At 41.6% G+C, this 16,699-nt stretch overlaps 2 protein-coding genes across 9 annotated transcripts in view; both read right to left on the reverse strand.

Annotated features, from left to right (window-relative positions):
* Positions 1-1,682: 1,682 nt before the first annotated feature.
* On the reverse strand, positions 1,683-6,778 carry mrpl24 (mitochondrial ribosomal protein L24). 2 transcript variants are annotated; one of them, XM_035793123.2, is made up of 6 exons: positions 6,619-6,778; positions 5,707-5,893; positions 5,151-5,246; positions 4,364-4,467; positions 3,750-3,880; positions 1,683-2,160 (listed from the first exon to the last, which is right to left on the reverse strand). In XM_035793123.2, the coding sequence occupies exons 2-6, from the start codon at positions 5,887-5,889 to the stop codon at positions 2,024-2,026; spliced, it is 651 nt and encodes a 216-aa protein (XP_035649016.1). In that variant the 5' UTR covers positions 5,890-5,893; positions 6,619-6,778; the 3' UTR covers positions 1,683-2,023. The 2 variants fall into 2 exon arrangements, with proteins under 2 accessions (XP_035649016.1, XP_035649017.1); XM_035793124.2 differs by lacking the exon at positions 6,619-6,778 and adding an exon at positions 6,585-6,607.
* Positions 6,779-12,625: 5,847 nt separating this feature from the next.
* The window catches only part of LOC118398100 (semaphorin-4A-like), a 56,325-nt gene continuing 52,251 nt past the window's right edge, over positions 12,626-16,699 (reverse strand). For 6 of the 7 annotated variants that reach the window (XM_035793129.1, XM_035793131.2, XM_035793128.2 and 3 more), the window contains exons 13-15: positions 16,423-16,586; positions 15,273-15,355; positions 12,626-14,605 (exon numbers count right to left, since the gene is read on the reverse strand). In XM_035793129.1, the coding sequence (XP_035649022.1) occupies positions 13,770-14,605; positions 15,273-15,355; positions 16,423-16,586 (1,083 nt within the window). In that variant the 3' untranslated portion in view covers positions 12,626-13,769. The remainder of the gene's footprint in view (positions 14,606-15,272; positions 15,356-16,422; positions 16,587-16,699) is intronic. The other variant, XM_035793133.2, reaches the window with a different exon arrangement.

The following is a 16,699-nucleotide window of genomic DNA, read 5'->3' on the forward strand; positions in this document are numbered from 1 at the left end:
CAGACAGTATATCCCGAGAAAGCCATGTTTCCGTGAAACAAAGTATGTTACAGTCCCTGATGTTTCTCTGGAAGGAGATCCTTACACTGAGCTCGTCAATTTTATTATCCAGACACTGAACATTTGCGAGTAATATACTCAGAAGCGGTGGGTGGTGTGCGCGCCACCTGAGTCGGACTCCGAATACCTCTGCTCCACCGGCAGTGTTTTGGATCAGCCTCTGGAATCAGTTCAATTGCCATGGGGGGTACGAACAAAGGATCAAATTCAGGAAAGTTGTATTCCTGATCGTGATGCTGGTGAGTTACCGCCACTCTGATATCCAAAAGTTATTTCCAGTTGTATGTAATAACCCCCAAACAATTCTGGGCTAATAATGTAAGCTATAACACATAAAAATAAATACTGCAAAGTTGCTTCGAAGCTAGAAGCATGGCTGCCCTATCTGTCTGCGCCATTTTATCGCCAGGGAGCATCAACTAATCGAAGCATCAACTGGATCGACAGTATAAATTGAAGAAATGGATGTATCCATATTACACTACACCTTTGCAGCTGCTATTTTAAAATTATGCAAATTAACAAGCAGGATGGCACAGTGACAAAAAAAACAGACTTATGAAGATTGCTTTTCAGTTGAATAAGGACTGTAGGCTTTCCACTATTGACCGACAGAATATTATTACACGTCTGTAAAATAAAATGTAAAGATGAATCAATTGTAAATCATGGACTTTCAACAGTTCAGTACATCAGTATTGTTATTTTTGGGGGTGGGCTTTTCCCTTCTTCTCCATCATATAAAACCTGTATGATTACTTTGTACACCACCCTGTGGTAAAAGTTTGAATGTCACATATCCAGCTTTCAACAGAGTCAAATGAGGTGACTGGGCACATAAGATGATGAACCCTAATCAAATGAGGCGAGTGTGGTCCTATTGAGAAGGCGTCCCGCTCCTCGCCACTCCCTTGCTAAGGATTTCCTTCTGGACTATGTCCATTACTTGGCCCTTCGCCTCTTTTCTTCAGACGGATTGAAAAGAGACCCAGACATTTGTCTTAAAGCTTAAAATGGCATTATTACACCCTGGCCCAAGTAGTATAACTCATTTGAACATATAAATGGCCAATGTGGCGGTGAGCTTTCCCAAGAAGAGTAATGACTTAAGGTATTTTCTACTTCATCTTCCCAAACCCTTTTACAAGAAAGGCTGGCAACTACATTTATTTTCCTGGCTCTGCGTTTGCTGCAGCTCGAACTTTAGAGTCTTGGCGTCTTTCTCCTGAACTCTGATTTCAGCTCGTCTGTCAAATTCTGAGCTCTCTATTTGTCAAAATGTCCCTCAAAAGCCACGCCGTCCTGCAAAAGTAAAAACCCTGTTTAAAAAGCTTGAAATAGTTGCTGATGGTGCAGTTCTGGTAACAACGAGACGTCATTGCAGCTTTACACATATTCATCAGGTCTCAGACATAAGTTCACTTAGGGATGCTTTGACAAGACCACTTGTTCAACATCTGAATGGATAACTAAAGTAGACAATTCTATAACAAATGCAGATGTAGTATTTACAGCATGCATGTACCTGCTCAATTTGTAGCACAGAAACATTAGGATTACTTCTATTGTTCATTTTTATCTCCCACTATCTAGGAAAACTCAAAGTCAAATCAAGAACAGGATTGTAGATTACTTAGACATTTATTTATGATAAAAACAAACCAAAACATTTGAGATAAACTCTGAAAGCATCATAAATAGTGACTGCTGCTGAATTTATGCCTGACAGAGGACCTGAAATGCAGTTACATCTCTATGTGCACATGAAGATTCCCATCACGTTACTGTACTCACTCAACCCATTTCTGATATGCATCTGGACTGAGCAATGTGGAACATTTCTTTAATACACAGATATAGGCCTACTGTAGGTCCATAAAGAGCATTCAGTAGGGATACCGTGGATGCGACGCCCCAACACAACCCGTGGCTGTGTGGCCCAGACACCAGAGGGTCTTCCCCCTCAGTACCAGTAGGTCTTCCGGTTCCTCCGGGGTTCCTCGATGCCCAGTTTCTCCATCACCTCCTCCTCCAGAGTCTTGAGGGAGGGCGTGTAAGTCTTCTCCAGGGTTTCCTCCGGACTGGTGTCCTTGGGGCCGTCTGGGATGGCATACACCAACCAATAAGGGGATTCCAAAATTAGGGGGGGGGGTCAAATCAGAAGAAAGGGTATACTTACACTAAGTACACAGCATGTAGCTGACCCAACTCACCTAACTTCCAGTCTATCATATGGTACACATCACCACAGTAATTGTTTTGTGATTGCCTGTTACGAAAATGCACTGACGAAGGAAAAGGTTTGTTGGCTTGATTGAACCATATTATGCAGTAAATGTGAGCGATTTGTTTAAACGGCGAGCCCTGTTATCGTAGTGTGTGATCAGTCACCTTTTTGTGATATTGCGATGATTTTACCATTTTATGCGGTAATTGATCAAATTGGCAGAGAATCGTTGACTTGGCAAAATTTTTTTTAAATGCCATCGCAAAATCATGGAGGGACTGCAAGAGGATCCTAACTAATCATAGGCCAAATTCTGACTAGAGGCGCAGGAAACTGTTAACTTCAGCACAACTCTCACATTGCTATAATATAATTATTTAAAGGCCCAGAGGAGTCGAAATGAAGATTTCCTGTGTTTTATTGTGTAATAACAGCCGATGAAACTAACAATATATATATGTTTTTTTCTGATAGTTTCTGGTTGAAAATACAATCTACACAGGACCTTCTAATTAGTAGGTTTTGCATGGGTGGAGTTATGGCCTGTCTGTTGATTTCACATGGCGGTATATGTTAAAGGCCCAGTCCCGGCAAAAATGTGATTTATACTGTGTGCTATATATATATATTTCCACTCTAGAGTGGTTTGAAAAGGCCGCCTGCAATTTCAGCCTGTTTTGGTGGGATGGAGTTTTGGTTAATTAGTTAATAGACCAATAAGAAAGATCTCTGCCAACAACAGCTAGTTTTCCCCTTCCCACTCAGATCACTCCCAAACATTCCTAGCAATATTATTGCTTGAGAAATTGCTCTTTGATAAACAATTTCATTGAAAATCATTACAGTAAGATACTTAATTGTTACTCAGAAATGACTTGATACGGAGATAAAAAAAAATAGCTGCATTGGGCCTTTAAAGGGGCAATTGGAAGTTGCTACAAAATTCTTTTAACTCATAAATGAATGATAAGTCCCATTGATTCTTGAAAATATAACTTATCAATGCCTAAAGAGCTTAGTTCAACTTTCATACCCTATCAGAACCCAAAAGGTAAGCTTGTTTTACTCCAATGTTTGCAAACAAAGTAAAATGTGAACAAACATTTACATAAAGATTTTTTTTTTAAACTAGAACTTTGATATCATGGACAGTTTGCATCCATAACTCTGAAGAAATTTGAGTGGTGACATTCCTCCAGTCCCATCCCTCAGCTTTTACCAAAACAGTGGTGGAGAATAGGCTTTGTTATTGTTTCAACTGCTGATTACCGCTTTAAACAAATAAAGGCGTTCCTTATACATCACCCAGACCAGCTTGTGTCCTGCTTTTCCACTCACTCATCTTCACCCACATTTTTGACAAGCTTGACTCTCATTCACAAAAGCTCTCTCTCAACCTCAATCCATCTAGATTTCTTTGCCCCTCTAGCCTCCGTTCCTCCCTCCCCAAACGCAGACTCACCCTTCCACTGCTGCGGTACGATGCCGTCTCTGCGCTGGAACACTGGTTTGGGGACAATGCGGCCCGTCCTGAGGGAGACGCGCACCTTCTCCCCCTCCTCTGTGAACCTCCACTCCACCTCAGTGGGTTTCCTGTTGGAGCAAGACAGGAGTCAGGTTTGGTATCAAACTCAGGACTAAAGTAGTCAGGATCAGTCAGGATTCAAGTCAAAGCATTCACTAATCATAAACTATTTAAATAAAATAGAAATGTGGGTGCATCTGTGCAGAAAAATCCTACTTATTGCACCTTTAAATCCAAGCCCTGCACATAAAATCTACTGAAAATCTAAACTAAATCCAAAACTAAACTCATGGACACAAACCCTGGTTCTGGATAGCTACTGGGTGAGCAGGTTATTGTTCCACTTCTTTTTTTGCATGGGTGTTTTCTGCACCACTCTGTGGTAAAGATTTGAATACCATGAGACTTTTCCACTGAAGCCCTGTTTAACTGAATCAGTTGTTTCAGTTTTGGGCTGTTAACAAAGCCTGCACACCCAGAAATAGGTTTGGTGATCATGGGCTTAGACAAATGTTAGAATCTGGACCTCCCCATAATGCACTGGGACTCACCTGTCAGTAGGGTCGACAAGTGAGATGTCTCGGATTAGAAGGGGAGCCTCGCTGGCAATATAGGTCCCCCGGTAATCTGCAGTTTTCCCAATGTACCTGAAATGCTAAAATTGAGAAATACTGGGTTCATTTAATCTATTCAAACATTGCAGAGACAACAGAACTTCAATTGCTGTTGAAATCAATGTCCATCGTTTGTAACGCAGCCTAAAAAGGGCCAAATTCTTTTTTAATAATATAAAGTGGGGTTCAACATCATAAATACAGTATTTGTTAACAGAAACATAACATACTTGTTTATCATCATAGTCCAAAACATGACAATGGATTCTCACTAAATTCACTGTAATGATGCTAGCAAAATAAATTGCTGGATGGCATTAAGTCTAGTTTGTGAGTTGCTCTTAAAATAGGATCCTATGGTTCTAGCGATGAAACCGGGCCCTGGTCTTTGCTTTTGCAACTGTAGCTTGGCCTGTGAAGCCATTGACAAGGCTACCCAGATTCAAAGACAGTGCACTAGAAACCGGTATGATAAAAATATTAGAAGGTAGCCCATCAAGCATTTATGAAGCTCCTCATCGGTAGTAGGGACAGTTTTCTAAAACGCTCAAATAAATATGTGACTACAACAACCATAGCTGACTATATCAAGTGAGTTATACAGTATGTAAACAAAATAGTTTACAACTGTTGGGTGTTTATACTGAATGTAGTGTATGAATGTCTTCTCTGTTATGGAACTGGTAAACATATCCCCTCTGACAACGATGACTAGGATTCTTACCGTGTTCAGCCCGTCCAGGATGACCCAGTTTCTGTGTCTGAAGACCTGGGCCACTTTGCCCTGCTTTCCTTTGTCTTTCCCCGAGAGAATCTCAACCTGGTCAAGGTGGAACACCAGTTTAGAATATCAAAGCATCAAAACATTAGGCTAATGGCTGAATAAACCTTGACAGTGACACTCCCTTTTCAGCCCTACATCTCATTATCGTAACCTTCCATGTGTTGCTTTTATAGCAAGGAATTGATCAACTCAATGGTTTGCCTAACAATTTGTTTGTGTCTAATAACTTATCTCTGCAAAGAAATTAGGCATATAACTGCAATACCAGTGTTTAGAGGGAAGCATAACATTTTCAGTGCATAATATTTATTATAAATTATCAAGTTTGTGGTATATGGCCAATATACCACAGCAAAGAGCTGGCACTCCACTGCATCGGGCATAAGAACAGCCCTTAGCCGTGATATATTGGCCATATACCACACCGCCTCGTGCCTTATTGCTTAAATATTCCATATCTAAAAATCTTCATTGTCCTTTTGGCATGACCACTTACTGTGTCCCCTTTGAAAACAGACCAGTCCTCATAAGCTATGGGCTCAATGAACACCTTTCTTCTCTTCTTGCCTGGTGGGTTCAATCTCTTGGCAGCTATGGTCCATGGCCGACTTGTGCCGTAGCGGTAGTCTTTAGGGAAGGCAGCCTTAGCGGCCATCGACAGTATGGCTGTTAATCGCATTTTTCTGGAGGAAAAAAAATAAAAACAGAATATTACTTAATTGGTGTGTGCGGTTTGTAAAAATCAAAGGGAGGCAAAGAGAAGTCATTATCTTTCAACATTTACTACTCAACAGCCTAATTATTGACGCCCATACAGTATAGTAACCATACAATTAGGATCTCTATGATAGTGACAGTATAGATAGCTTGCTGGATACATAGATGAAATGTGCTGATCAGCAAATTCTCCTGTGATGTAAAGTTGATTATAAAATAGATACAAATAATGTAAGTATACACTGTATGAATAACTGTGTGCATTGTCATGATGTTTTATTGACACAAATGCAACACTGATATTGACAGAGCCATCATTTTCATCACTGGTCAGTTAGATGCTGGATAACATTGGCTATGCTTGCTAGAATGGTAATCGTTCTTCTGGCTATAGCAAAACACACCTGCAATTTCTGGTTAGTAGTACGTTGCCAAGCGTATATGTAGCTAGTTAGCTTTATTTTAGTAGCTAACCCGAAAAAAACTAGCGCTAGCAATGTAGCTAATTGTTGTGACATTTTGTTGACATTTCGCTAACGTCAGTTAGCTTGAAAAGAGAGATGCATGCCGAGGATTCAAGGAAGATTGAAAGTCAATCGTCTCCACAATACAGAAAACGCAACTAAAATAGATAGCAAACCAATGCATATAACATACATTTCCAAATTATCAATCAGAAAATTGCATTTACCCCTTCTCGTTTTCAATGTCACATGCGTAAACCGTTCCACTTTGACCCCTACTACTTCTTTAGGGGTTGTAATTAGTTTACTGGATCTCTACCGCCATCTATCGTACGGGTGGAGTGATGAATATGTGCCACAGTCAGGTGAATGAGGAATGACAGCCAAACGAAATTACCTGCAGACGCCCAAGTCACAAACTGACTTGGGCTCGGGGTCATTAATAGTAGTCTATGAGCCATCCCCCCAAATCTGGGAGTTTTCTGTTACCTCTTTTTCTTTCACCGGCCATCCCAGGACTTTTACCCTATGACAAACATTGTCAGTATAAAACAAATGACATAATTCAATCATAAATGGAATGCTTAGATTCACAGCTATCCATCAAACACATTTTCAGGAATGTTCAGTTCAACAGAACTTTGACATTTGACCTCTCCCTAGGGTACATATCAGAAGACCTGATACATTTGAAACTGTGTTTGACAAGTGGTTCTGAAAGGTCATGAAATGATATATATAACAAACTTTGAATGCACTTTTATTTTATTTTATTTTACCTACAGCTATTGTTGAAAAATCTCGCAAATTGTGCCATTTACATTAGAATGTTGGAAAATCAGACATAGAATTCCATGTTGTGGGGGCAACTATGTTTTTGAAAACTTTAGTGGTAGAAGGACCAAATTGCACACACAGCTAGAATCACAGGATTAACCCCACAGAAGCCTTTTTCCAATAGAGCCACCAAACAACTTATTGGATACATTTTGCCTGACCATGCCTGTATGAAATATAATTGTAGTATCCACAATTATATCTTAAAATGTTAATTGTGATGAAGAATACACAACCAAATGATCCAGGTCTGCCAGATATAGAAATATGTCAAATTATTCACAGAATTGTGTTAAGAATGTGCACAAAAAGCTGATTGAATCACACATTCCTTCAAACATGTAAAAATGGAGAAGTACATGTGAATAGTCATGGATGTGAGTGGATACAAATTCTATACAATGTTATCCTATTAAAAGGTTATTGTGGTTATTATGACAGTTTGATGTTGTAGTACCTCAAAATATGTCCCTGTTCACAGGATGGATTGCAGAACTAAATAGTTGAAGCTCCTTTCGTCATGCCTTTAGTCAAATCAGTAACCTAGTGTAGAACAGAAACAACAGCTGTCCTAGAGGTCAAGTCTATAAAACTACAGCAGCAGTCAAACTCCTAGGATAACCTATTTAACTCATTCCTGGAATGACAAAAACACTTTACATTTATCCATTGATTTCAATTAGTCAAGTGTGTGGCTGTATGTCAAATGTGTTACTAAAGTCCGGCATGGATATAGCCAGATGATGAATCCAAAAAGATGTCATTTGAACTTTCACCCAAAGAAATTCAAATGTTGTGTCGACGCAGAGGTGCTGGCATGTGTACGATAAATACATTCAATTAGAATGAATAAAACACAATAAAGCCTGGAGTCTTATTTCCATTGTGATCCTTCGATTTAATGTTATTTCAATTGAATTGAATGAGGTTTTAATGTTATTGACCATTCAGCACTGGAAGCTGTCCCCACACAATTTGCCCAGTTGGTGTCTTGTTCATTTCATACTCTGCTAATTGTCGTAGGCTAGCTTGACAGATTAATATTGAATATATCCAATTTACTGACTTGAACCTCATGTCATGTTTAACCATCACAATAAAATGGTGACAAACTAGTTATTTTATAAATATACAATTGTTTTCACATAGAAATAGAATCCATTTGTATGTTTTCACTCAATGTTCTTTGATGTACACTACATGGCCAAAAGTATGCTCGTCTAACATGTCAGTCCAAAACCATGGGCGTTAATATGGAGTTGGTCCCCCCCTTTGTTGCTATAACAGCCTCCAATCTTCTGGGAATGTGGTCCTTCTGTAGCTCAGTTGGTAGAGCATGGCGCTTGTAACGCCAGGGTAGTGGGTTCAATTCCCGGGACCACCCATACGTAGAATGTATGCACACATGACTGTAAGTCGCTTTGGATAAAAGCGTCTGCTAAATGGCATATATTATTATTATTTTGTCCCCCACTAGATGTTGGAACATTGCTGTGGAGACTTTCCATTCAGCCACAAGAGCATTAGTGAGGTCGGGCACTGATGTTGGGCGATTAGGCCTGGCTTCGCAGTCGGCATTCCAATTTATTCCAAAGGTGTTCGATGGGGTTAAGGTCAGTGCTCTGTGCAAGCCAGTCAAGTTCTTATACACCAATCTCAAGAAACGATTTCTCTATGGACCTCGATTTGTGCACGGGGGCATTGTCATGCTGAAATAGGAAAGGGATTTCCCCAAACTGTTGCCACAAAGTTGGATGCACAGAATCGTCTAGAATGTCATTGTATGCTGTAGCGTTAACATTTACCTTCACTGGAACTAAGGGGACTAGCCCAAACCATGAACAACAGCCCCAGACCATTATTACTCCTCCACCAAACTTTACAGTTGCCATTATGCATTGGGGCAGGTAGCGCTCTCCTAACATCCGTCAAACCCAGAATCGTCCGTCAGACTGCCAGATGGCGAAGCGTGATTTATCACATCCAGAGAGTGGCGGTGAACTTCACACCACTCCAGCCAACGCTTGGCATTGCGCATGGTGATCTTAGGCTTGTGCACTTCGTGGCTGAGCCATTGTTGCTCCTAGACGTTTCCCCTTCACAATAACAGCACTTATAGTTGACCGGGACAGCTCTAGCAGGACAGAAATTTCACAAACTGACTTGTTGGAAAGGTGGCATCCTATGATGTTGCCATGTTGAAAGTCAGTGAGCTCCTCAGTACAGGCTAATCGACTACCAATGTTTGTCTATGGAGATTGCATGGATGAGTACTTGATTTTATACACCGGTCAGCAGCAGGTGTGGCTGAAATAGCCAAATCAATTAATTTGAACGGGTGTCCATATATTGTTGGCATGTCGTGTATTACTGTACTGATCACAAGGAAACAAGATATTTTTATGCTAAATGTATGCGTATAATTTTTGTCAATGCTTTAAAGTTTTATGGTAAATAGTTTTTTCCAATAGTTTCAGGTCCTGGCATAAAAAGAGAATCACTGGATTCCTCTGAGAAGAGTGTCTGAGATTCGGATCTTGTCATTTGTGGCCTCGACTGCAAACAAAGGAAACTGAAATTGTCTATGTTGTACCCTTGCCTTGTAATATTTAAGGGTTTCACACTCTTCTCCATGGTGCCCCTCCTCTATGCTTTTCTCCAGAAATATGTCAAGCATTTTCTGGAGGACAGTCCCTGTCAAGTTGCTAACAATCTGAATACTCCTTCAGTGCAGTACTTCAAATTATTTTGGACTCGGTTTGCCCTCACCGAATCCAGACTGAATGGTTACCCTTAGATTTCTTCTGTCAAGACCGTCAATTTTTCCATTCGCAATCCGGATGACACCCTCTACAAACTTGAGCCAAGCAGCAGATATGCTTGTTACAGCCTCAAAGCAGGATAGACTTAAGTAATCTTGCGTAGTGGCCTTGGGTGGGCTGATGCTTTGCTGCAGATAAACAGAAGTGATCATTAACATTTGAAAATACTTGGTCACAGTGAATTGTGTCTCCTCTGTAAATCTACAGAATCCATTTTCAGGTATTTAGATGTAGGAAATAGATTGATGGCACACCCCGGTCTCATGTCACTGAGAAAATACAGCCAAATAGAGTTAAGGTTGTCTTCTCTGTGTGTGTACGTACGTGTGTGTGTCTGTTAGTGAGAGTGAGTTTATTACCTGGCATCCTTAGTCGATCTATTGTTGGTGTTTGTACTTTTCTTTTAAGTATCATTATAACAATGTTTTAAGCATCACGTCAGTGCTGCAGATTACCGGATATGACCAACTACTATAAATCTAGTTTGAATAGCTTGGTGATAAATGGCAAGATTCCAAGACTAATGCTAAACCACAGAAAGAACAATGAGACAGATATTCCACCGTTTGCGTTTCCACTCACTACCAAATATGGGAATGTCGCATAAAACTGACCAATCGCGAGCTACAAAAATAGGGCTCGCAACTGCAACCAATCTCACATATTTACTGCATATTGTTCAAATCAAGCCTGACATCAAACTTTTTCCCTCGTCAGCGCATTTGTGACAAATTGGGCAAAATCATTGCCAGAGCATCCGGTTGGCGTTTCTACTCACTACCAAATATGGTGATGAGAGGAAGTCCAACGGCCAGCAGTGGGAGAAGATGGAGCGAGATGGACTTTGGCCGACATTTATTAATTTTCTCATCAATGAAACATTTGATCGCCATACAGTTTTCTGTTTGTAAAACTAGAATCTGTAACAGAGTGGACTGCGTTTTGTAGACTTTACCCTTTGCCAAAGTTTAAAATAAATTGCATCGTTTAGGAATGAAAGGGCGCATTGAGTTATTGCACACGTGCACTTCACAGAGTAGGAGTTCCCTAACGGAAATATGCAAATAAATGCTAGAATGCACCAATAGGTTCTCACTAGCCTGTGCTTGGCCCCGCCCACCTCGCTTCTTCTGCCCACTATGATTAATTTACTCCCATTGGACACGACATGCTCGGGTCATTCTTAGGTTAGTTACAAAAAATCTTTGGCTAACCTTGTATCAGTTGTGTGGCTGTTTCTGTGTAGTGGGTGTCACCCAGTGGATAAATGGGAGAACTTTAAAAGTGACATTCAAAAATGTCATAAAATACCTATCTACAGGATATGGAGCAAGTTCCTGTACTCCCTGCTCACTCGTGACTGCACGACCAGGCACGACTCCAACACCGTCATTACATTTGCCAATGACACAACAGTGGTAGGCCTGATCACCGAAAAGACAGCCTATAGGGAGGTCAGAGATCTGGCCCGTGTGGTGCCAGGACAAAAACCTCTCCCTCAACGTGATCAAGACAAAAGGAGATGATTGTGGACTACAGGAAAAGGAGGACCGAGCACGCCCCCATTCTCGTCAACGGGGCTGTAGTGAAGCAAGTTGAGAGCATCAAGTTCCTTGGTGTCCACATCACCAACAAACTAACATGGTCCAAGCACACCAAGACAGTCGTCAAGAGGGCACGACAAAACCTATTTCCCCTTCAAGAGACTGAAAATATTTGGCATGGGTCCTCAGATTCTCAAAAGGTTCTACAGCTGCACCATCGAGAGCATCCTGGTTGCATCACTACCTGGTATGGCAAATGTTCGGCCTCCGACCACATGGCACTGTGGAGGGTAGTGTGTAAGGCCCAGTACATCACTGGGGCAAGCTTCCTACCATCCAGGACCTCTATACTAGGCAGTGTCAGAGGAAGGCCCTAAATATTGTCAAAGACTCCAGCCACCCGTCTCATAGACTGGCAAGCGGTACCGGAGCGTCAAGTTTAGGTCCAAGAGGCTTCTAAATAGCTTCTACCCCCAAGCCATAAGACTCCTGAACAACCCCCCTCTTTAATAACTCTACCTACATGTACATACTACCTCAAATAACCGGTGGCTCGTAAGTAAACATTTCACTGTAAGTTCTACACTTGTTGTAACCGGCGCATGTGACTAATAATAATTTGATTTGAAGTTCAGTATATTACATCAAGACACTGATGAAAATCAATCTGATCATGTTGAGTCCATTCATCTTATCAGTTCATTGTAGCAAGTCATTAAATGTATTTCTCAAACAAGCCCTTCTGTGTGGCATATGGTACTATGGCTGCGTTTACACAGAAAGCCAGATTCTGATCTTTTGCCCAATTGTTGAGTCTTTTGACTGAAAATTTATGGGACAGAGAATCACATCTTTGTGAAAAACAGTTTCACAACACAGCACAATGGCCAAATTATATTGGAGATTAGCCTGGGGCCATTTCCTCTGTTAAATCCTACTCAACTAAGCTTACATTAATAACATATTACTGTGCAGCTTTAAAATACTGTAGAAAATCACAGTAGGCCTTAATTCAACACAAATTACAGATATGATTTTTGCACAAAATGAACAGTTTATTTGCAACATTGAAACAGTAACATACGATTGTATAAAAATAAAGACAACTTATTTAACAAAAAGAAGTGGTTTGTGATCTGTACCATATATTTGTTTAATAACTATTAGTTTCTCCCATCGTCATCTAAAGCAGCTTTAAAATGAACCAATTCTCACAATCTGCTTTCAGTTTCTGAATAGCTGTCTAGCAAAAAAACATGTTTTCATTCAAAATGCAATTTTGGCAATATCACAGTTTTCTAAGTGATTTGAGGATTTCTGTCCAGTTAATATGCTGACAACACATAAATTATAAAAACTAAAAAGGTCTCTAAACACCAGCATAATCTTGTTCTGGAAGAGGTAAGCCCTACAGTGTCAAATCAACATCATGTTCATGGCTTCACAGACCGCAGGATTTCAAAAAAATGTGCGTTTTGGGTGAAAGAGAAAAAAGAAGAGTAAATTGGCAGCACATTCAACAGAACGACAAAAAAAAACAGCTAAATAAATAACAATAGAACATTGTACCATACAACGTGCTCCGCTAACTTTCACAATAGCGCTGCATACAAAGACAGTGGTTTAGCAATGTAGACCTGATGCTACAAAAATACTGTTAGAACAAAAAAGGCTGTTTGTGATCCTGCCTGTGATTTGAGTGGACATGTTCCTTAATAGTTAGTCAGGAGACATTTTTTTTTTGTGGCACTGTGGCAGCAGTGGTTGTGGCAGTGTAGTGATGCAGTTCATATACATTCGATAAAAATCGGCTTTCTTGGCTATTTCATTAAATACACAACAGCCTAGTCAATGGAACCTCGTCTCCAAACAACACACAGCACAGTATAATACAGATTATTATATAAGAGCAGTGAGTCATGTTAATCAGTCTGCACTTTGATTCACACAGGCTGGTATCGTACCAGAAGAAAACAGTGTCCTTTTAGTTGAGTTACCACATCAGGCCATACATACAGTCTTACTCGCTTTCATGACAGTCCACACACAGTGCTGCAGTTAGCCGTGTTCATGTAAAACTCCATGGCTCAAGAGTGACCCTGTAAAGGCTACATTGTTCTTAGGTAGAGTGGATATGGTATGTCAATAGTTAGGGTGAGATGTGGTTGACTGTGCTCAGATAGGGGTGTTGGGAAGATGCCCATTGGAGCCCCTCGGCGTGACGTTGCACACGACCCCGTTGGCTTGGCCGTTGTGTGCCATCTGCCCATTCCGCATGCCATTGCTGCATGGCGACTGACCCCCACGAAGGGCCTCCCGCTCCTGAGGGCCACCCCTCTCCGAGTCCCTCCCTGGGGTGTTGGCCTGGGGCACCGTCCTGCTGCGGCAGCGCTGCCTCACGCTATACAGCGTCATAGTTAGCAGAATACTAACGCAGCACGCTAACAGTACAGACACCACCACCAACTCCTTCAGGTAGGTTTGCCCCAGGAGCAGCTTCTCCCCTCCCCACCACTCCGCCTCCGCCTCAGTCTCAGTCTCCCCCGACTGCTCCACCCAGAAAGTAAAGTTCCTGCTGGTTCGCCTCGTGGTGACTGGAGTCTCCCTTGCTGGCGCGGTGGGCTCCGGCTTGGTCTGCTTGGGTCCAGTCAAGTGCGGAGTGAGCCATCCTCCTGAACCAGCCTGGGTGGTTGGGGGGAGCGCTGGGCTCTGGGGGCGTGTGGTCGTCATGGCAGTGGCCTGAGGGGTGGGGCTGCTCTTCTGCTTTACCTGGTAGATGGCCAGGTTCTGCTGGAAGCCGTTCTCTGTGGAGAGACACAGGTAGTGGCCCAGGGTGGCGGGCGTGGCCAGGAAGTGCAGGCTTCCATCCTCCAGCTGCAGGTAGAGATCTGGGGAGAGGCGGCTGTTGGGTCGCTCCCAGTGGCGGTGGGCCAGGCTCGAGGCCTCTGGGCACTGCAGTCGCACCACCTCATTCAGGGACACTGACACCAGCTCGCCTAGGGGAAAGGAGTCTAACAGAAATCAGGAGTCACTGACTGAGGCCCAAGCTTAGACTGAGCCAGATGCTAGTTATGGCAGTTGGCGGCTAAGCTAGCGGCTAGCCCACAAGCAAAGGCTTGAGCACACACACACACACACACTGCAGTGTGTATCTATGTTTTCATAGGTTGCATGTTTCGTCACAATATTGTTCTGAACGTTCGTTCTGGATTCTAGTCAATGCATCATCAATGAGCGCTGATTAAGATGATCAAAAGAGCATTACGGTGGCTTGGAAATACCATGACATTCAAAAGGAGGCAAATAATTAGTAGGAAAACCTTTTGTCGTCACCAGATTGACTTTAGATGCAGTATAACACTACTTAGCTAGCTAAGATCGAGGCCACCGGATTTTACCTAGCTAATGTTAGCATTGCTTGCTATTTTTGACACACTTTGCTAGCCAATGACAACATTGCCATCTGACTAAAGTTTGACGACATGATAACGCTGGCAAATGTCATCATATTTTCAGGCACTTCAGGGTAATTTAGACAAAATAGTAGTTAGCCTCCATCCAGAATGGCTGGCCTTAGCACCACTTTAGGGCACCACTATGTTGGTGCAACCTATGAACACTATCTAGCTGTACTAGTCTGACAGGATAAAGATAAGTATGAAGATGTGTGATTCTCACCTGCTTTTCCTTTGTGCAGTCCAAATCTGGATCTGGGCGAAACACACGCCTCCTGCACATTCCCTCCTTCCACATCCTGGCCTCTGTGGAAGACGAGATAAACACTGTCAGTTTGTGTGTGGGTGTATTTGTTTACGTGTGAGTTTGTGTGATTTATTCTGTGTGTCGGTCCATGCAAAGTTCCTGTTTACATTCTGGTTAACTCTATAATGATGCATAAATGTACTTTAAAATATATATATATATATATATATATATATATATATATATATATATATATATATATATAAAATTCACTGTATCAGAGATAGCGTACACAGATGTTTTGGCATTGCCGCCTTCTTCACTGTGTAGGTACTAATTATTGTATTATTTTTTAGATTGGGATTACGATCTTGTCTCATCGCTGCAACACCCCAACGGGCTCGGGAGAGGTGAAAGTCGAGTCTTGCATCCTCCGGGATCGAACCCCAGGCTGTAGTGACAGGGCAACACTGTGATGCAGTGTAAATCTTTTTTTGAATGGAAAAGATTTGTACCTACACACTGAAGGCTGCAAAGCCGAAACTTCTGTGTAGACCATCCCTGATGCAGTGAATATTATTATGTTTTATATATATTTTTTTTTAAATGAAGTAAAATTTATGTATCATCTTGGACTCATCACTTTTTTGCTTTTTTGAATTCACAGGTTAAGCAGCAACTACACTTCTGGGAGAGTGCAATGGGCTCTATAACTCTATAATGTTAAAATATATATAGATATTTTTTTTTAATGATCCAATAAAAGTATCTACTCTACCTACACCCATTAAATGTTATTCTGTTAATTCTTAAATATTATGGGCCAGTTTGAAGTCCACATTAAGCCTTCTCCTGCACTAAGAAGCATGTTCAATGGAGATTATCAATTTAAAAGTGCTTTTTAGTTGAGGAATAGTCTCATCTGTACAGGGAATACAGCCCTGAAGGAAATAAATTAATTCCACAAAATCAAATGCAACAGCCTTTATCCAAATGTCATTTTTAAACACCCAGCTCTAAGTATCATATTCTACTTGCCATGGCACATTCTAAAAATCCTTTCTATTGGTTTTGTGCCTGCTGGGTGGAGTGGTTGTAATGTAACATGAATGGGTGTGACACTCACGCGTTGTCCTGAATGCTGGTGGCGTGGGTGCAGACTTTGACGGAGGGGTCCCAGCCACAGAAGGGATCCCGGGACAGCACACACTCGGCACAGCTCCAGTAGTAGGAGCAGTTGGAGGACGGGACCCTCACCACGCCTTCTGATGAGCCCACAAACAACACACCCTGTGGGGGTGAAGGATAGCATTAGTGCTAATTCGCTAATATTAGTGTACATGGGAGATAAGGCGAGAAGCATGTTAGCATTAGTATACACTTAATGACCAATGGCACAAACT

Source organism: Oncorhynchus keta, chromosome 19, assembly GCF_023373465.1.
Source record: "Oncorhynchus keta strain PuntledgeMale-10-30-2019 chromosome 19, Oket_V2, whole genome shotgun sequence".
In the NCBI taxonomy this organism is placed as follows: Eukaryota; Metazoa; Chordata; class Actinopteri; order Salmoniformes; family Salmonidae; genus Oncorhynchus; species Oncorhynchus keta.

Bases quoted from the DNA above. Each gene is read 5' to 3' on its own strand.
- mrpl24 (XM_035793123.2), bottom strand. From the start codon at position 5,889: ATGCGATTAACAGCCATACTGTCGATGGCCGCTAAGGCTGCCTTCCCT. The intron at 4,468-5,150 runs GTAAGAATCCTA...TCTCAATTTTAG, and splicing joins TCCTGGACGGGCTGAACACG to CATTTCAGGTACATTGGGAA. The intron at 2,161-3,749 runs GTGAGTCTGCGT...ATGCCATCCCAG, and splicing joins CGTACCGCAGCAGTGGAAGG to ACGGCCCCAAGGACACCAGT.